This window comes from Cervus canadensis, chromosome 1 (assembly GCF_019320065.1).
Source record: "Cervus canadensis isolate Bull #8, Minnesota chromosome 1, ASM1932006v1, whole genome shotgun sequence".
NCBI classification, from domain to species: domain Eukaryota; kingdom Metazoa; phylum Chordata; class Mammalia; order Artiodactyla; family Cervidae; genus Cervus; species Cervus canadensis.
Genome location: NC_057386.1, coordinates 112,885,285 through 112,905,298, shown reverse-complemented (window position 1 = coordinate 112,905,298; position 20,014 = coordinate 112,885,285). Strand labels below are relative to the sequence as shown.

Genomic DNA, 20,014 nt, shown 5'->3' with positions numbered 1-20,014 from the left:
CCAGACAATTTAGAAATAGTCACGGCATAAAGATCGTGAAATTGCTCCAGTTTAAAAAAAAACAAAAAACAAATTTTGGTCCACAGCCTCCCTTTCTTTTCCCTCAAATATCAAACAACCACCAAAAGTTACATCACAGGGGATGAAAGTAATCAATTTGTTTTCAGCCAGTTAGGTCTCACTTGCTACAGAAGTTTTAAGGGCTGCCGATGGCTGGACCATGGGTGCTCCCCCCAACCAAATGGGAGGAAGACAAACCTCTACTGTGTCCAGCTCCTTCACACTAAGCTTATCTCAAGTCAGGGAAACCTTCCTCTTGCTGAATTTGTCACTTAACTTGCATTTCCCTTTTCGCCTACCATTCAGAAAAAAAAGGAAAAAAATATATATATATATACATATTGTGTGGGAGGGCACTGTTTGCGTTTTAAGACGGTGGAACCTGCCGGCAAGGTCTGTCACAGACGAGAATATCCCTAAAGAGGTTCAGGGCTGGAAGAGACGCATCAGTGGTCACTTTATGGGGTCACCAGGGAAAAGGTCACTCCTTTTTCCCACCCCCATCATCCCTCTTTTATGGAATGACCTGGGGGCATCTGTGAAACTTGATGCTTGGCAACAGGCCCCGTGGGACCAGCTCCTCTGCAGGACAAGTTGGCCACAGCCACTTTACAAGGGCTCAACCCGCCCAGGGCCCGTCTGGGTCATCATCTCCACTCTCCCCCTGCCCCACGCGTCTAGCCTGGCCTCTAACTGCACAGAAAGGGGGTCTGATTGCTAATAGACCCACGATGCGGACATCAGCCCCAAGCTGGGTCCCCTATATCTATTTCCCCCATACAGCTGCGGTCATGTGGAAACCCCAGGCCCAGCAGAGGGGAGCTGAGCTAAGAACTTTCTGTCCTCTGTGAGGGCTGACACCAGCCCCCAAGCCATGCCCTCAACCCCCAGCCTTGCCCAAGAGATGGTATTCTAAATGTCTTCCACACTTATAAATTATTTTCCACTCCTGAACCCCGCGTTGGTAAACAACATTTCAACTCTGAGGGGCACACTTCTCCCTTCTCCATCCATCCCTCAATCACTGTCCCCCCCAAAGAAAATAAACTACATCCCAGTCTGCATCCAGTGTTCCTAACTGTGGCTGGCGTTTCTCTCTCTGCCTTCCGGCTCATAGGAAAGAACAGAGTGTCCACATAAGGACTCAGGCCCTTGAATTTCAAGGACTTTTCCAACAGCCCACGCGATCCGGGTAGAACCTGCTCACTTCCATGTGAATTCTCAACCAAGCCAGGCTCTCTCTGGAAGGCTGAGCTCTGGGGATTTCAAAGCAGGCTATGTTTTCTGCCGACTCCCCTGGCCCCTCTCTGATCATAAGATGGTCCCTCAGAAGTATTTTATTCCTGGTGGTCGTTGCCAATCACTCAACAATGCTTGTGTTCCCAGATCCAAGGGCGCCTGAAAACACTGCTTCACGGTAACTTTAAAGGGTCCTATCTTTTTCACATCACACCCTGCCCCGGACGACTGGATGAACAGGGGGCCGGGTGTGTGTGTGTGTGTGTACAAGTGTGTGCGCATGTCTGCGCATCTCCTCTCATTGCAGGAGCTCCCAAATACAACCAGGAACACCATCACTGGGGCCCTCAACTCTGGGGCAGACAGATTTCTTTCCCCAGTCACACACCGCAAAGTCACCTAGGACAAAAAGGCCCAAGCTTGCCCAACTCCAGTCAAAGCGTTGACCTGAGCTCTAAGAGCAAAGGAAACCTCCATGCCCAAACTCTCTTTAAATTATCATCAGCAATGAGAAGGGAAAACTCATTTTAAATCCTCAGATCACATCTCCAGGCTGCTCAGGTCTCACAAGAGAGACAGGGCTTCTGGAGGAGAGAGGAGGGGCGGGGAGGGGGGAAGTCCGGAAGGGTCTCAGCACCCAAGTTAGCCCACATCTCCTGCAAAGGCATGACAATGTTGTCTATTTCTGAGTCGCTGTGGAAAGGGTTTTTGAGACATGCAGGATAAAAACAAGAGATGGTTCCCTCCAACCTTCCAAAAGCCATCCAAGTCACTGGGCCCCAAAGATTCCTCCACAGAACCATCTCCTTGGGTCCCTAATCCATCTTCCAACACACCTGACTTACCTAAACTGAACACTAGCATAGGTAAGTCAGACTGAGCCCCAGAAAACCAGAGATCCTCCCCCTAAGAATGGGAACCCCAGGGCCAATCGCCAAAGGGTCCAAGGTTTTCCAGAAACGTCAATTCAGGAAGAAGACCGAGCCTTGGGGTCACATGGTCCATCCTACCAGCCACAGGGGAGGCGGGGCAGCTAAGTCTGCTGGACCCCTGAGCTTTACTGATCAGAACATAAAGCCCTGCTCTCCCTCTAGCGTGTGAGTTTGCGTGGGGATGTTTATTGGAGGTTTCCCCCTCTTTGGGGAAAAGTCTATCCCATGTATGATTCTCCTTCTGGGATACTCAGAGAGCCAATCTGTTATCGTGAATGCGCTAAGGCCTCCAAACTGTTAAATTCAACTGCCATTATGTTTAAAGGGCATTTGGGTCCTTATGATGATGTACATCAATTGTGAGAAGTTCCACGCATGACCACCGTAAAGTACTCCCTCTGATCCCGCTTTGCAGGAAGCCGAGGTGATGAAACCCTGCCGACTTTCTCAGCCAAAAAGGAAAAACGAGAATGTGGGATGTTGGGGCTACCATGGACACCCCCCCGCCGGGGGAGGAGGTACCCAGGATGGCAGTCCAAAGGGGCCTTGTGGGACCAAAACCAAAAGCCATCGGGACCCAGCAAAGAGCCCCTTGGATTTCTCAAGGCTGGGCAGCCTCTCCACAGCCCCCCCAACCCCTGTCCTTCCTGGACAAACACCATGTTGGGAGCAGACCCTCCTCTTGCTTCCCAAACCTCAGAGGCCGCTGATTAAAATGCAAGCCAGCAAACAAAGCAAGCCTCGGCGTCCTGCAATAATTACACCCCGTGAGAATGATGGCTTGCAAACGTCCCTTCTCTGCGCAAGTACATGAAACTGAACTCTGCCTTTCGATCACGGTCACAAAGTGAAGTTAGGAGTTCAGGGCTCCAGATGTGCACACCCATGGGGTAGCTTCTGACCCACACCCTGAAGTCACCGATGGGCCCACGAGGCTGTGTGAGGATGCGTGCTGTCACGTCACTGGAAGATGGCAAAAAATGATCAAGGCTGCCGCAGCCCTGGGGAACCCCATCCTGCAAAACGTGATGGGCCAGGGTTCCAGAACCATCTCTCCCTTCCGATCCGGTTCGTGAGTTGGGGGGACCGTTGGCTGAGCTGCTATGCACCAGGACTCTGAAGGCAAAGCTGTGACTAATTCAAAAGCCCAGCGTCCTCTCCGCCAAGGCGTTGGTACCAAAAGATTACAATAAAGGAGAGGAATTTCCATAAATGAGAAGCAGCGTCCGCTTCCCACCACTGGGAGGGGGCGTGGGGGAGGGGGGTGGTGGTGGTGGTGGGCCCTGATTCAAAAGATTCCTCTCCTCGGCTGGAGGGAGTTCAGTTAGCTGAACTCAGCCAGAGACACCTCCACGCGCAAAACCCAGCAAGGGACGACGTGTGTCTGCTACCGAAATACTCCAGATCAAAGTCACCCACAGCCCGGGAGGCCCGGGAGGCCGAGGTTTCGTAATTAGGATCTTCAAAATCCTCCTCTATTTTTAGGACGTGCGCTCATTCAGTCCTTTAGAGAATCAGAACCTGTCAGCTAAGGCCAAAGAGACTGAAGGTTTGGTTTCTCTCCCCGCTTCCCCATTCCCACCGCCCCCCCCACCAACCCTACTCTGCTTTCGGAAAGCAGATTAAGGGGAAACTAAAGGAGTAACTGGATGAATTGATGGAAATATACTTGGCCATGCATATGTATATGCGCATATGCTGGGGAGGGGCTCCTTCCCAAGAGAAGGCCATGGGCCCTGCTCCCCTCCTGTGGGCTGCGGACAGACCCCGACCGGACACTGCACGTTGGCCACACTCTTTCAAGCCAGCCCCCAGACCCCTTTGCCGGGCTCCAAGGTGTACCAGAAGGCGAGGAAACTTGGAAAATGTCCCCCAAATGTCTCTCTTCTCAATCATGCACTCGTGTACGTATCAACATCTCTGCCACTAGCAATCAAAACCCACACTAGAATCTGTCCACCCAAGACGCGCCTAAAAATAGACATCGTCCTAAAACAAACACATCGCCTGGGCAAGTCAAAATCCTGACTTGAGTCAAAACGATGACGCTGGGGTTCTTCCAGCCCCTCCAGACTGAAGACATGGGTGGAACAAGCAGGGGGGCATTGAGGGAAGGACATAAGGTGACCCCACTAGTTACAGGGGACCCCCCCATAGATTCAGGGGCCCCCTCATAGATTCGAAGGTCCCCTCTGATCTAAGAGGTTTGGTGCTCTCATGTTGCAATGTGCTTGGGCAGCCTTCTTGCCCTCACACACTGCCTGGACATTTGATCCTATTACATAAAGCTATAGTTTTTTTAACCTCTAAAATTAACCAAATGTAGGCAAATACAGTATCTCTTCCTTGGAGTATTTATCTCTTAACATCTTTCGGTAAAGCAGATCATTCCCTGGGCAAAGAACAAGACTCGACGTTACTGTCACTCAGAGAGAAAGGTGATGTTTGCTAAATCTTCCAGCATATGGTGGGTTCAGGACATTCCGTGAAATCCCAAAGATGGGCTCAAGTTTGCCCTTCCAGAGTGGGAAGAATGCCCCTCCTCTAATTTCACCTGGTCCTCCCGGACTGTTTATTAAAGATGTATATTTTATATCAGACAGAGAATCTCAAGTAACTTCTTGGCAAGGGCAGCTGTATTTTCAGGACCCATTAAGATTCTTTGTGGAAATTTAAATACCTCTGTCAGGCAAACAAAATCATATCAGGAATCATAGAATTTCATTGCTAGAAAGAGAAATTAGATTAACCAACCCTCACTCCTTTCCTAGAAATCTCAATAAAATAGAAGTACATTTCAACAGTCTCTTCCGGTCTGAAGGGGCCTCACCAGCAATCTAAATGAATTTAGGTTTAAATTAAGAAAGCTAAAGAAAGCTATCCTGAGAACAGGCCTTCCATCTGCAAATACTGTATACATCGATACAGATGATAACATATAAGTGTATATTCCATATTAGAAGGCAGAGCCTATTTAAAATCAAAACAGACAGAAAAAAACCCAGTGGCAGAAACCACGACAAGTTCAATGCCGATAAGCTTCAGCCCCTTGGAAATCCTTGTCCTTTATTAATATTTAGTAGAAATGTATAATTGCAGATGTGCACTTGGTTGGGGTTTTATGTCGGGAGGCGGGCAAAGAAGACAGGTTTATTACAACCATGAAATATTAAACAAGCACCAAAGAAGAGGAGCTGTGTGTCCCAGACTAGCCAGGGAGCAGGCAGGCCCAGACCGTCAGCTGCACAAAGGGGGCTCCTATCTGTTTACATTACCCCTGATTAACACCTGCGAAGTTTTGGGTTACATCTTCCGGAGGCTGCAAAAGTCACTTGAAGGCATGCAACCCGTGCTGGGTGATTTCTTGAGGAAATAGGACTGCAAGGCTTCGCCTTCCTAAAACCAGTTGGAAGGAGCCTTAAAAATTCTCTCCACGGTGTGAGGAATGGGGAAAACGACTCAGAAGAAAAAAAAAAAAAAACAGAAAAACAGCACTAGCAGCCTTCCCCCTTGCCTGCCCCCACGACTAAGGAAACCCAGCGTTCAAATCCTGCCTGCCTAGTACTACTCAGCACCGCTTTACTGGGCTCTGACTGGAACACTGAGAGAAGCATGAAATTCCAAAAATTTCTCCCGCATCACTGTAAAAATATCATACTTCCAAAAAGGGCCGGATTGCATGCAGAGCGTAGACGGAGACCTCTCCCGTTTCCGTGTGTGTGAAAGAGTGTTTCTAGACATCTCTGGATTTCATGATAGAGAACAGCCAACAGAATGGAAGTTTGGCAAGGGTAAACTTATTACAGAAGAGAGTTAGTTCAAGTTTTGAAACCTGTAAGGGACCTGTGGGCAGGGGCCGGGGGACATACATTTTTAGGCTTAATATCCTTTATCTACAATCTACGATAATTTCTCCTTCTCTCTGGGTTTTGAAATTCCTCCATAGCCAGACACCTATTACAATGATGGGTGGATGATTTTGCAAACTAATTTCAAATTCAGGTAATCCTCACTGATTTAATAGATGTCTGAATAGGCCCAAACTCAGGCTGGTTTTTCTTTTTCCCCCTCTTCCCAACCTCACCCTTCCCCCACCCCAACTCTGTGCAAACAGAATCTCATGAGGAGACCTAGAGTTTCATGATATGAAAGTTGTTTGGCGGGTTGATTAAGAAGTCTAAGGAAGCATAATTTGCAGAGGCTCACTTTCCTGTTTTTTGGTTTAAAAAAAAAAAAAAAAAAAGATCATCATCACATGTGATTCTGGCCTAGACTTTGTGAGAACGGTAACTTGCCAGTCAAGTTCCCTCCCCTCCGAAGGACATCTCAACCCCAGAAGACAATATGGACACGTCCTCTCCAATCTGAGCAGGATCATTTCTGTTAAAGACCGACTAGTATTTTGTCATCGGAGCGAAGAAATTTCAGAAACAGTGTTAATATTTAATCACATTAGTACTGGCGTGTTTTATGGCGTGACAAAATAAAATATCATTACAAAAATGGGCTTTGCCTGAGGTGGGGGGGATGGGGGCGGGTGGTGAAAGACGGTGCTCGCTGGGGCTGGAACTTGGAGAAGGTACCTTCAAAGCTGCTTCGTGGCTGATGGGACCCTGGGCGTGTGTTTACAGAAAAGCAGGATGCTTTCCTTTCAATTCTTTTTTTTTCCCCTCTCTCTCTACTCTGTTTCGAAGGGGTACACTTCATTCTGATTTTCAGCCAGGGCACCAGGGGCCCCGTTGAAGGCTCTGTGTACCTATTTATACAACGTGCAGATGGAGCTGCGGGGTGTTATCATAATGAAAAGTTTAATCGTCCTTATTTACTACCAGTAAGGGAGCAGGAATCAGATGCAGATATCTTACAAAGCCTTAACTAGCAGTCCCAAGGCTGCAGAAGCTGTGAGTGACCTCAATTCGGGGCTTTATCTAGGAAACTGTCCTTCCTACATCACAGAGTGGAAAACAAAGGAGGTCAAGTGGGTGTCCCTGCCGAGGCTTCTAAGGCAGCCAGCCCCGAAGCCGGTCCCTGGAGGAAGTTTCCCATCTCCCCGTGTGCAGGGGAGGGTGGTGTTTAGCGTACAGGGGGAAATCAACCCCGAAACTAACTAGCATCTGTTTCCAAAAAAATATTTTCCTTTGCCTGACGGTGATAATGTAACAAACAAAACAAAACATTTTCTTCATTCTCAGTCTGCATTTTTTTTTTGTCTGCAAAGGAAGATTAGTCGGGCTGAGAAGGTAACAGTGCAACACCTTGAAAAAAAAAAAATCTCATTAAAACCACCCAATTCCTCTGCACCTAAGGCCCTTCAAAAGACTTGCAGGCCAAGTGCTATTGGTTTTTCTTTATTAATTCTCTAAATCGGGTTTTGTTTTTTTTTTTTTTTTCTTTCTTTTTGACTCTTCTCACACCATTTTGGCCAATGTGGTCTTAATTATGGGTGCGGGGGAGGGATGGGAGAAGGGGGAGGGGGAGGGGCAGCCAGGCCAAGCCAGGTAGAAGTGACAGGGGCTGGCATTTGTGCTAACCAGCTATCGATCGGCAGGACCAAGATGTTGTGTACAAGAAAATAAAAGAGAAGGGAGGCAGAGAGACCAGGATGCTGAGTCCAACTTCATTTAGAAAAAGTGGGGGGGGGGGGGCAGGGAGAGGCAGCAGAGGGTCCCAAACTAACCAATTTATGGCCTTGCCTGGGAGAAGCCTGGAGAATGCTGATGCTGGCCGCAGCATCTGCTGTGCATGCTAAACACCCAGCTTCAAATGAGAGAGCGGCGTCCCGGGCTGGGCAGTAGGCGAACAAAGAGAAAAGCAGCAAGGCCGCATTCATGAATTAGAAAACCCAAGCGGGAAAGCTACCCGGGACAGCGGTCAAAGCCCGGAGTTCTGAGCCACCCAACTCCTGCCGCACTTCCCCTCCCCCTCTCCCTCTGCCCCCATGCCCTGGTCCTAAAACCTACCCGCACCTTAAACCCTGGGTCAAGAGATGGCAGGATGCAGGATGTGGACTGAAACTGAAGGTAGAAGCAGAAGGCAGAGGAGAACCACCCTAAGAGAAGCAAGGATCAGTGGACATATTTTTTTTTAAGACACAGTTATATCGCCAGCTACAGGCTCCAAGGTAATAGCCTGGTGAGACCAAGGGGATCCAGGGTGGTTTTAAAAGCAAAAGGTAGGAATGGGGTGGGGGGTAGAAAATGATGCTACCTAAAAAGTCCCCATAAAAAAATAGAACAGATATCTATTGCAGCCCCGGTCACCTTTAGGTAAAAAAAAAACTATTATTACTTTAACGGCAATGGTGGTCCATTTTACTAACCCCCACCCCACCCACCTTAAAGGCCTCCAGGCCCGACAGGGAGGGAGTGCTTAGAATGCAAAGGAGAACTGGGAGCAGACATCTGTCACCAAAGCCAGGCGAGATATTGACAAACTCGGGTCCTTTGTGTCTTAAGAATATATATCCATATCCCCATGCACAAATGATGCCCTGGTCGACTGGTCTGGTCTCTGCCAAGTAGACCCCACCCTGGCCCCCCCCCCCCGCCACTCCCCCCCACCAACCAAATGTCAAGGAGGTGCACTCTGAAAAGACTGCCTGCCTCCTACAACCCTGACAGGTCTCCAGTTTTTCAATGAAACTCTAATCGTTAAGAAGAGACAAAACAGCTATTCATTAGGAACGAATGTCAAATTAGGCGTTGCCGCTGAATGATGCTGCGGACACCAGAACTGGTAACTTTTTCCCCCAAAGATGCTGGCACACGCGAGGGAGCTCAAGTTGCAGGCTGGCTGACTAGGAAAAGATGGGGAGGCATTAACACAGCTTCCCAGGTGCCCTGCCAGGAAGTGGAAGCTGGGGGGGGGGGGGTTGCGGAAGGATGGTAGGAAACTCCTGAAAAGTGGAATAGGCCTGCTCGTTGAGGGGTGAGGAGGGGTCTGAGTGTGAAAGGGAAGAGGCCTAGTCCTCAGGGCACCCAGAAACTCAGCTAAAACTTGACAGGGGGTACTCTACAATAATCCCCAAATGGGTGCCACTTTAAGTTGTTACTGCAGCTGTGAAACTAGAGTCTACTTGGCAGCACCTAGGGGGAGAGAAGGGGGTCTGCCCACGGAGCCCCTGGGGTAACCAAAGGAAAGGTACCAGCTCTGAGCTGGGCGTCAGGAAGGCCCTCGGGGTCGGGACCCTCCCCTTTTCTGAAGCCTCCAAGGCAGACGCCAAGGCCAGCGATGGGGGTGGGGCGCGTATCCGCCAGGTGAGAAAGGAACTGGGAAGGAGCGCATATACCTTCTTTGCTGTTGGGATTCTGGGGTTTGGCCTTCTCCCAGGGCGCCAGCGTCTTGTCCTCGTCTGTGCCGTCCACCAAAGACTTGTCGGCCGGCATGTACCAGGCGGCGCTGTGCTCTGCCATCAGCGAGTCCAGATCAATGGTGCTCATGGCGCTCTTGACCGCCTCGGAGCAGCAGCTGCCCAGCTCGCTGTCGCCATTCTGCGCGCCCGAGGCCCCGACGGCACACTCACCCTTCTTGCCCCCCTTGAGCCCCAGGGGCTGGTCCTCAGAGATGCTGAACTGCTGCCTCTGCAGCTGAATCTGTGCCTGGAGGATCTCCAGGGGGTGGATCTCGTCAGGTGGCGGGGCACCACCGCTGCTCGTCGGGGTCCGAACCTGCTCCAGGCCCGGCGTGCCGGGATGGCCCGTGCCCCCTCCGCCATAGCTGTCAGGGGTCGAGGTAGAGGTAGACAAGATGCCCAGGCCGAGCGGGGGCGGGGGCGCCTTCGGTCCGTGCTCCCCGGCGCCCACCCCACGGGGAGGGAGTTTGGGCGAGCCTGTCACCAGAGGGCTCCTACTCGCTTTGGCCAGGGCTGGGGGGTTGTCGGAGCTGGAAGACACCTCGTCCTCGTTGGCGTAACTAGTGCTCACCTCGTCGGAGGCGAACTCGCCCACGTGCGGGGAACTACCGTCCGACTTGGCCCCACCGTCCAGGGACGCCATGAGGTCTGGCTGGTCCCCCAGGAGCAGCTCGGCCCCCTTCCCCCACGACGGCGACGTGAGCGCTTTCTCGTGAGGCGTAGGCGCCCCGCGCGCCTCTCCCGAGTTTCCCCCGACGGCTGCGCCCGGCGCCTGCTGCTGCCCTGGGCTCACACCAGGCGCGCCCCCGCTGTCCGGCGCCGCCGCCGCCGAGTACTTGTCGAAGAAGGTCCCGGGGCTCACGTGACCACTGTCCCTTTTTCTGCGCCCCCGTCCCCGGCCGCCGCCCCCGGGGACCGGCTTGCCGTCGTTCCCCGACGTGGATTCCAGGGTGTAGTTGGGGGAGAGGCTAGTGCCGTCCCCCTGGGCGGGCGGATTGGGCGGCCCAGAGGCTTTAGAGCCGCTGCTACTGGTCCCCGACGGGCCTCCGGGCCCTGGAGCCCCAGGAGCAGTCCCTCCTGGGAAGTAATCCGAGCCCGGGTTGCCGGCCACGGCCGCGCCGTCGGTCTCGTTCTGGCTCAGTTTCCTCTTGCCCTCGGGCGGGTTCTTCTTGTTGAAGGTCACGTTGAGGTTGGGGGCCCCGAGGCTGGCGATCATGTTCTGGCAGGCGGTGGAGAGCGCAGCCAGGCAACTCTGGCCGAACAGGTTGTCCTTGGAGCTGGGCTTGTTGAAGGAGCCCAGCGAGAGCGCGCCCAGCTTACTGGCCGAGGTGCGCTGGCTGGGCTGGAAGTCAGGCTGCGGCTGGTATGCGCTCCCGCCGCCGCCGCCGCCGCCACCGCCCGTGCTGCCGCCGCCCCCGCCCGTGCTCGGGGGCGAGTTCACGCCTGGGCCGCTGTGCGGCGTGGCCTGCCGGTTCGCTGCGCCGAACGGGAAGCCAGGCTGGCCCCCGAGCGCGGGCGCCGTGAAATCAGGTGGCTGGGGCCGGCGCTCGGAGGGAGCGCTGGGCAGCCCGACCCCAGCCCCGGGCGACTGCAGCTGGCCCAGGCTGGCCAGGCTGCCCCCGAACTGCAGGCCAGGGGAGGGCAGCCCGGGCACGTGGCCCTCTCCAGGCATCCTCAGCGGCTCCTGCAGAGAGCTCCTAAACAGCACCCCCGAGCCACCGGGCGGAGGGGGCGGCGCCAGTCCTGGGTCGTGCGGGCCGCAGTCGGAGGGCAAGCCTGAACCTCCCATCCTGCGGGGCAGCAGGTCACCCGGCGGCGGATGCGGACCCGGGAACCACGCGCTCTCCTGCGCCAAGTGCTGCGCCTGCGGCTCGAACGTGCCCAGGCGCCCGGCGCCCGCGCCGCCGCTGTCGCGCTCAAAGTTCGGCTGGGCCAAGCCGCCCACTGGGCCGCTGTGCACCAGGCCGCCCTGGCCCACGTCCCCGGGGTGGCCTAGCTGGGGCAGGTTGGGCTGGCGCAGCCGCTGCTGCTGATTCCGCGACGCCATCTGCTTGATCATGAGGGCCGCGTTTTGGCGCTGCTGCTGCTGCTGCTGCTGCTGCAGGGACGGGTGGTCCGGGGCCGGATGCTGCAGAGGTGGCCCCGAGGGGAAGCTGTCGGGCACAGGCGGCGTGAACTCGCCGGGCAGGCCGGAATAGGCAGAGGGCGAGAGGTGGTTGTCCAGAGCGCCATTGTGCATGCTGCCGTTCCACGAAGCGCAGCGATCCACTCCCGCGCTGCCGGGGAAGTCAAAACGCGGCCTCTTGGCCACGTTCATGTAGGGGGGTGCGTCGAAATGCTGCAGCCGCTGGTTGGGCGCCTGCTGCATGTTGAATACAGGCTCGGAATAAGGGTGCATGCTCCGGTTCTCCAGCCGGTGGATGGGGTACTCGAACTGCGCGTGTTGGTTGGGCAGCATGGGCCCCCCGTCCTGCAGGCCGCTGCTGGGCGTGCCCGCCTCGCCCTGCTGGGGACGCGGGAGCGCGGGCGGACACGAGTTTTGTCGGACCAGAAGCCCAGGCGGCGGCGGCGGCGGCGGCTGCTGCGGGGGCGGCGGCGGCTGCTGCGCGGGCGGCTGCTGCGGGGGCGGCGGGGCCTGCTGGGGAGGCTGCATCAACGGGTGCCTGGAGCCGACCCCAGGCTCCAGCCCCACGGGCATCTTGCGGGTCCCGCCGAACCTCTCGAAGAACACGCCGTGCTGCTGCTGCTGCTGCTGCTGGGGCTGCTGCTGCTGCTGCTGCTGCTGGGCGTGCATTTTCGACAAGCCCACCATGCCTGCAGCTCTGGGCAGGGCCGAGGCACCCGGGAAAGAGCCCCCGGGAACCTGACGACCCGCTGCATAATGAGGCAGCTGCCCCTCGGAATCAGAGGGAGAAAACATGTCGAAATGTCCCGAGGGCGGCTCGCCCGGGTAATTGTATTCCAGCGAGTCGACGGCTCCTTGGTTCGCCACCCTCCGGGGCTCCAGACTGTGGGAATCGGAGCCACCGGAGGCGGGCAGGCCGTGGAAGGAGGCGGCTCGGTTAGGGCTCTGGTCCAGCGGCAAGCATGGGGCAGGCACGGCATGGCCCGAGGCGCCCGAACTGTGGAAGTCCGGCAGGTTCCCGGGTCGCTGCGGGCCGAAGCTCTCCGGCCCCTGGCTCTCAGCCATATGATCGTAACCCTCGGCGAAGGGCGGCTGGCTGCCCAAGCCGCCGGCAGCGCCGCCGTAGCCGAGCAGGCGACCCCCGTGCAGGCACGAAGCCCCTGGATCCGGCCCGCCAAAGTTGCCCCCAAAGTGGGGGTGATGCTGGTGGGGGTGGTGGCCTCCCGGGTGGCCGTGGTGCGGCTGTTGGCCTCCAAAGAATCCGTGCACCGGCTGCGCCTGCAGCCCCCCCGCGTGCAACTCCGAGTGGCTGCGCGCGTGAAAGCCGTAAGGCTCCATGTTCATGCCCAAGATCGGGGGTTCGCCCAGCCCGCTCATGGCAGGGTCCACGGGGCCAGGGGGTCCCCCCGCGTGGAAAGCCGGGGCCTTAAAGTGGGCGTTCATGCTTAGTCCGGCCTCGTTAAAGTTCCTCTCGCCCTGGCCAGCGTTCCTGCTGTTGATCTGGGGCTCGAATTGGTCCAGCCCAAACATACTTGGCGGGGGGCGGGGGGATCAATAGGGCATGACAGCCTGCTCTCCGCGGCGCGCCTCCGGCCAGCTACTCGTTCCGGCCCTGGCTTGGGCGCTCCCGGACGCTCAGCACCGCCCGGGCGCAGCGCGCACCGCCACCTCGCCTGGCTTGTGAAGGCTTGGGGCTATCAGCTCCTCTCCCGAAGCTCTCGTTCTGCCCGACGCGGGCCTCTCACATCTTGCGGCGCCGCGGGGCCTCCAGGAGCCGTGTTGGGGGGCCCATGCCCCGGGCGGTTGGCACAGCCGCGGGTGGGTTTGCGGGGAGGGGACGGAGCTGCGGGTGACTGAAGACAAAAAGTTAAGTGGGGGTAAGGAGGCGGGAAGGAGGGAGGGAAAGCAGAGCAATCACCTTCTTAAGTCCGATCGGGTTGGATGGGGAGCCCCTGGACGCTGCCTGAAGCCTCCCGGAGTCCGTGGCGGAGCTGCTAAGGGGCCAGGCAGGGAGACCCTTCAAAGCCGTGGCTGGCGCCGGGGCACAGACCGAGCGGTCCCTCCCCCCTCCCCCCGGAGTCCCCGCGCTCCGCAGCCGGAGCCTCAGCCAAGCACGATCGGCTCGCACAGTCCCCGTCGGCCCCAGCAAGCGGATACTGCTTCTTCAGCGGGTCGGAGGACTGGAAGCTCCGCTCGGCATCACTGGTGCCCGCCCCCGAGCCGGGAGCTGAGCGGGGCTGAGGAGGAGCGGCGGGCGCCCGAGGTTGAAACCGAGGGTTGATGGAAGGCGCGGCTCCCCTATTCCGCGGCGGGTGCGCTGCACCCCGGCGCGCCGCTTCGCGGCCACGTCCGCTGCCTGCCGCTTCTGTCCTCTGCTGTTCGGTCTCTGAGTTCGCGGGGATCTCCGAGCCCCGTTCCAGGCGCGGGCGGGCAGCAGACGAGGAGTTGGGGCGCTCCAAGGCTAGGGTTCCCTGCCTCCGCGCCGAGGTGCTTCGCAAGTCGCCCTCGGACCCAGGGAGGGGGGCGTACGCGGGTTGGGGGGCCACGCTGGGCTAGCAGGCTAAGGCGTTCCGGCTGCGCTTTCGGAGCCCGGAATGGGAGGGGGCGGGGGCAGCTCTGGGGGGTCCGTGCACCCCTCTCCTGGCTGGCGGGGGGGCCCTGCGTGGGGCGTTCCGAGGGTCTCGGCTCCCCTCTCCGTGTCTGCCTCTCGCCCAGAGCCGGGAGAAGCAGCAACAAGTTTTGCATTTCAGCAATCAATTTCAGCCATTACATTTGCACCAATCAGCGCAGCCCGAGCTCCGGGCCCGGGGCGGGGCTCGCTCTTAAGGTGGTCCTGGGTGCTGACTGCAGAGGCCCCCGCCACGAACCCGCACTTTGCCCGCTCCGGGGTCCCCCGCACCGGTTAACCTCGGGGTCCGGTGCCAGCGCGCTGCGGGCGCGCCCTGGCCTCCCCGAGCACCCGGCTAGAGAGGGCGCAGGCGGAGAATGGCGGGAGCTTGGCTTTGTTCACCCCGCTTCCCATTCACCACAGTTCCCAACTCCCCACCCCCAACTGAAGCGAGACCTGCGGGGTGGCTAGGGGGCGGGGAGGCGGGCGGTTAGCGGTGCGGGGCGCTCAGACAATGGGGTCGCCAGGCAAAGATCCTGGACTCACCGCGGAAAGTCGCTTGGTGTCGACTGCACTTCAGCACTGAAGCGAACCTTCGGCTCTCCACCGCTGTCTGATTACTTGTGGCACCCAAGTTAACCGGCCCTTGCATTTTCCTGGAGGTGAAAACAGACAGGGAGCCCCGAAGTTAGGGATCTTCTCGAGAGATAGGGGTGCTTGACTCGCTCCTCCCTCATAGGGCGCGCGCAATTTTTCCCTATCCTCGCTGTCCAGGGTTCCCGGTTCTCAGTGACCGGCTTCCATAACCACTCTGCCACTTTATGGGGGCGCGTTTCGGATGAGCTCAGCGCCAGAGCGTCGAGGCAGCTAGGAGCCCCTGAGAAGACCAACGCGCAGAGGGCCACCCTGGACGGCCAGCGCGCCCTAGTTCAGGCACTCTGGTCAAGGCCCAGGCCCTCTTCCGGTGCGAGGTTGGCCTCCTTAAGAGATCAATTAAACTGAAAAGGCCAAGGAACGGAATTGGGTTGTGATACTAAAATCAATGGGAGTAATTTAATATCTGCCCTGCTCTTTATGAAATATTTATCCCAATAATCTTAGTTAAAATGTTTAGATCTTCCTGATCCCCACTGAGGCTGCAATCTATCTTGCAATTAGAAGTTGGGAGTTAGAGGCGATGGAGGGTAGAGGAAGTGTTTATTCTGTGTGTGTGTGTGTGTGTGTGTGTGTGTGTATTTTCCTCCCTAAAGCTTTTGTAGGGGAGGAAGGGGGAGAAGGCCTTCAATTTTCCTTGCCATAAAATAGCACGAGGTGATTTTGCTAGCAGGCCAGCATTCTTAGGAGAGGAGGGGGGCGGGGGGAGAAGGAACTTTCTTTGAAGTGCCCCTGATATCGCTATTAAATCTAAATAAAATTAAGCATGGTGTATAAAAATGCCTTTTCCCCCCACAAAAGAAAGTGTTTATCGCCCAAGTCTGTCTAGCGTTTGCTAAATTGCGCATGAAATCTGAAATGAAATAAACGTTATAATAAAACCAACCCCTGAGCCCTTTTTATTTAAAAACCTCAGATTAAGCACTCCACCGTCACAGGCAGGGAGTTAAAAAGTTACCACGAGGAGCCGAGCAGATTCATTGCTCCCCGGAGTTACTGGTGGGAAGTCTGGGTGTTCCAGAACTGAAAATGCCAAGAAAATGGGCTCAGTTTAGGGAGAGGGGAATCAGGAAGCAGGGTCTTCAGAGACTCTGGAAGAAAATAATACCCTCCCCCCCACCCACCCAATAAGAATAAAAAATAAAAGCAAACGATAAAAACGTGTAACTTTAAAAGTCAGAGAGCAGAAGCCAGCTCAGATCCCAGGCCCTTCGTGGGACCTCCCCGTGGTGAATGTCTACAGATATTTTTTTTTCTTTTTGAAATTAAAAATGAAAATTACCCCCACCAAAAAATGGGGTCCATAAATAAGCATCCAGGAAGAAGTATTTGTACAGGGCGGTGGAGTTTTAAAAGGATTTTTCTGCAGGATCAGGTTGTTGGTCTGTGATTAAATATTGATTTTGTGTAATTAGTTTTCATGTGAACTATCCTCTTGCTGATAGCTTAGAGGTTTCAGAACTAGAAAAGAAATGGAATTGGACATGGAAATTATTACTTAGCAAAGTGACAGGAAAGTGAGGGCCAGAGAAAAGACTGAGGCTTGGCTGATTTCAGCACAAAGAAATAAAGGGCCTGGGTAGGCCTGCAGGGACCACCCCCTCTATCCCCACCCTGGGGCCCCAGGCCAGATCAGGGGAAGGGCCTCCCGAGCTAGGAAGGGAACCGGAAGAAGGAATGGCTACCCAAAGAGGATCCTGCATGGGCAAAGACCTGTGCAAAACCCATGACACCTGGACACATACTTGGTCCAGAGAGGAAGCTCCTGGGCTCTGGGTGCCTCAGGAGGCCCCCTTGTGAGGACCCTTATGTCTCTGGGTGTCTGGAGGGAATAGAGAGAGTCCGGGCCTGTCTGGAGCCCTGGGTGGGCAGGGCAGGCGCTGGGAAGAATGGCCCGCAGACCTACACTCTGGGGAGACCCTGCTTGGACTGTGCTCTCTGCTGAGGCATGACTTCACGCGGGGCTGGGTGGGGGTCCCCTGAACACCTGGGCAGGTTTCCTGTGGAATAATTCTGTGCGTTCCAGGGAGTGGGGGGGGGGGGGGCGATGGTGTGGGAGTATTTTTCTGGGGCCGTTTCCAGGAGTTAAGTCTACAAGGTGTGCGAGTGTCTGAAAGCAGGGTGTGTTTGGGCCCAGCTGTGTTTCTGTTCAGGATGTGTGTCTGGGTCACCTTTCCTTAACACTGAAGAATGTTGCGCGGGTGTGCAGGCATGTGCCTGCGTTCATGTCTCCGCCCGGGTGCGGGTGTCCGGCATCCGAGCGTGTCTGTGTCCACGTGTGTGCCCGCCCGCGTTGCTGTGTTTCTGTGAGTGGCCCTGTCTGTCCCCCAGCCCCTTGCTTCTCTCTCCGGATGCCTCTGTGTTTGTATACCTGTGGGGGTGTGTGTGTGTCCATGGCTGTGGGCCTTGCACCTCGTGTGCCTGTATCTCTGCTCATGTGGATCTTGCTTTCCCCACGAGTGTGAGAGCCTGTGCCCCTTTCTGTGCCCATCTGTGCCCGTGGATGTGCTGGCGGGTACGCCTCCGCGGTGTGGGCGCCCCTGCGCGGGTCTGTGTCCGCGCTCCGCCTGCGCCGGCCCCGCGGCTTCTTTGGAACAGACACACTGCCCCCTAGCGCTCAGACGAATTCCAAGTCCCCGCCCGCTGGCGGCACACAACCCCAAGCTACAGGAGCGGCAGGATCCAACCTCCTCGAACCCATTCCCTCCTCTTCCCCTTCTTTCAGCCTTTCCCTGGAGAGGGGCACTGTGTCCGAGGGGGCCTCCCGGGCAAGGAAAGGAGGAGACAGCTGGACGGCGGGCCCCAGATCTGAAGACGGATGCTCTCTGCTGGTGACAAGTAGGGGGCTGCTCGGAATGGCCCCCAGGAACTCCAGTCCCAAACTAGTGAGCACTCCCACTCTATGAAAACACAAAGCAATCGACCCTCAACACCCTTTCTCCAGTAGACACACAGCCGTCACCCTCGCCAAAACCAATCAGGCCCCCCAAACCAATACAGACTCGCACACTCACAGTCACAGACACACACACCTCCACAGGGGGACACGTCTGCACACTGGCTGCAGGCTACTGACAAGCTCCCTCTGTGTGGGGCCCGGGGCTTTTTCATTCAGGGTCACATTTCATCCTTGTTGTAACTCCTCAAGTTAGGATTCTGAACCCATTTTACAGATGAGGCCATGGAGCCTCAGACTAATCAAATGACTTTCCCAAAGTCAAAAGAGGCAGAGCTGGGATTCCAAATCCATCTGCCCCACCCTGAGGCCTGGCTCTTAACCACCCCCTGCTCTACATGTCTGTACTCATTCAGGTAAAGTGACCAGCACAGCGCAGAAAACGCAGTAAGTGCCAAGAAATATTGACTACTTTTATCACTATTGCCGTTGTGATCATCATGAATATTATTGTGATTACGATTAGTACCATTCTCAAATTAGTGTGTGTGTGCCCACACACACACATTGTTTTATCCTCAGCCCTCTCCTCGCTAACCTCCATGCCCTTTAGAGCTGGAAACTCACAAGGATCAGAGTGAACCTGGTCTCCCTTGCAGACAAAGTCCCCCAGGATGCCTGGAGGGCAACCTGCTTCTGCGGTCACCTCTCTCTCCTGAGTTAGTGGCAGAATGTATGTGGGCCTTGGCATTGCACACCCAAATTCAGATCTTGGCTTCACCACTGCTGATCTGTGTGACCCTGGACAAAATACTTTCCTCCTCTGAGCCTCAGTTTCTCCTGTTGGGAGGGGGATTCATTGCCAGTACATATGGAGCATAAGGATTGGAGACAATGTTTTAAAAGTGGCACAGAGGGTGGCAGATGGTGGGCATTCATTAGAAGGTAGCCTCTTATTACCATTAGTAACATTATCATTTCTTCTGTGTTTGGATCCAGGGAGGTAGAAAGCAATACAAGGATGCCAGAGAAACTGGGTTTATTTGACAAATCAGTTTTGCCTCACCAGCCCGCCTGTGAGAAAAAGGATGACTCTCTTAGGTACTCACATCAAACTCTCCCATCCCCAGCTGTGCTGGTGTAAAGTGGGTGCAGGCCCAGCTTCTGTTCAAGGAGCACTCAGGGCTGAAGTCTTTGGGGAAGGTCCCGCTATGGCCGAATACAGGATGCAGTAGCTGGCTAGAGGTTGGAAGGGATGAGACCTCCGTGTAACCATGGGCTGCCAGTTGCTAAGCAACAGCATCCCCCTCCCTCTCTCTATTTTTGATGCCTGCTATCTTTGGGGGTCTCTCCTCCATTGAATAAATACGTATTGAGTGCCTACTGAATATCAGGGTTCAGCCTAGAAACTCAGAAGAAAACAGTGGAAGTTCTAGCCCCAACCCTCAAGCCAGATCAAAGGAAACCTAGTATTCTATGCAAAAGGGACTATGTCACACACTATAAAGGATAAAATAACTGTCCTAAGAGAGGGATAATCCGGAAGTGTGCCCAGAGATGGGTTTTGAAGGTAGAATAGGAGTTTAACAATCCAACCAGGGTCCAAAGACTTCCCAAGCAGAGGAATTAGATTAGAAGGAGTGTGGGAAGTTTCAGGCAGCACTTTGTTGAGAGCAGATGAGAGAGGGGCAGGATCTGAAGCTCAAGAGGTCAGCAGGATCCAAGATCAGGAGGGCCACATAGGCAGATGGGGAATTTTGGACATTGTTCTGGGGAACCAGACATGAAAGGGTTTTAAGCAAAGCCAAGTGACATAGAGGTGAGTTTTAAAAGGACCTTGGAGACCTCAGGGTCTCCCTCTTCTTTGCCTTTCAAGGTGACCCCAGAAGCCATCTTCGCTAGTTTCCCTGGAAACAAGGTCTGGGAGAGGGAAAGTTCCAAGTTTGTCCCCAAGGAACCAGCACAGATCAAGGCAACACACGCTGACTCTCCCATCCCAGGGTTGTTTGAGTGAACAAGGGTCTCCTCTGGCCCCAGCATCTAGGGCAGATAGATGCTGCTTCCCACTGAGTAGGACTTCCCACCCTCAGCGGGGTGGAGGGGCGGGGCGAGGGGAGGCCAGGGGACATTTACGAAAGAGGCATCCTAG

At 55.4% G+C, this 20,014-nt stretch overlaps 1 protein-coding gene across 1 annotated transcript in view; it reads right to left on the bottom strand.

Annotated features, from left to right (window-relative positions):
• Nucleotides 1-15,212, bottom strand: part of MN1 (MN1 proto-oncogene, transcriptional regulator) — a 49,646-nt gene extending 34,434 nt beyond the window's left edge. Inside the window, exons 1-2 of the mRNA XM_043437767.1 lie at nucleotides 14,862-15,212; nucleotides 9,520-13,560 (exon numbers count right to left, since the gene is read on the bottom strand). Coding sequence (XP_043293702.1) covers nucleotides 9,520-13,237 — 3,718 coding nt within the window. The 5' untranslated portion in view covers nucleotides 13,238-13,560; nucleotides 14,862-15,212. The remainder of the gene's footprint in view (nucleotides 1-9,519; nucleotides 13,561-14,861) is intronic.
• Nucleotides 15,213-20,014: the final 4,802 nt, after the last annotated feature.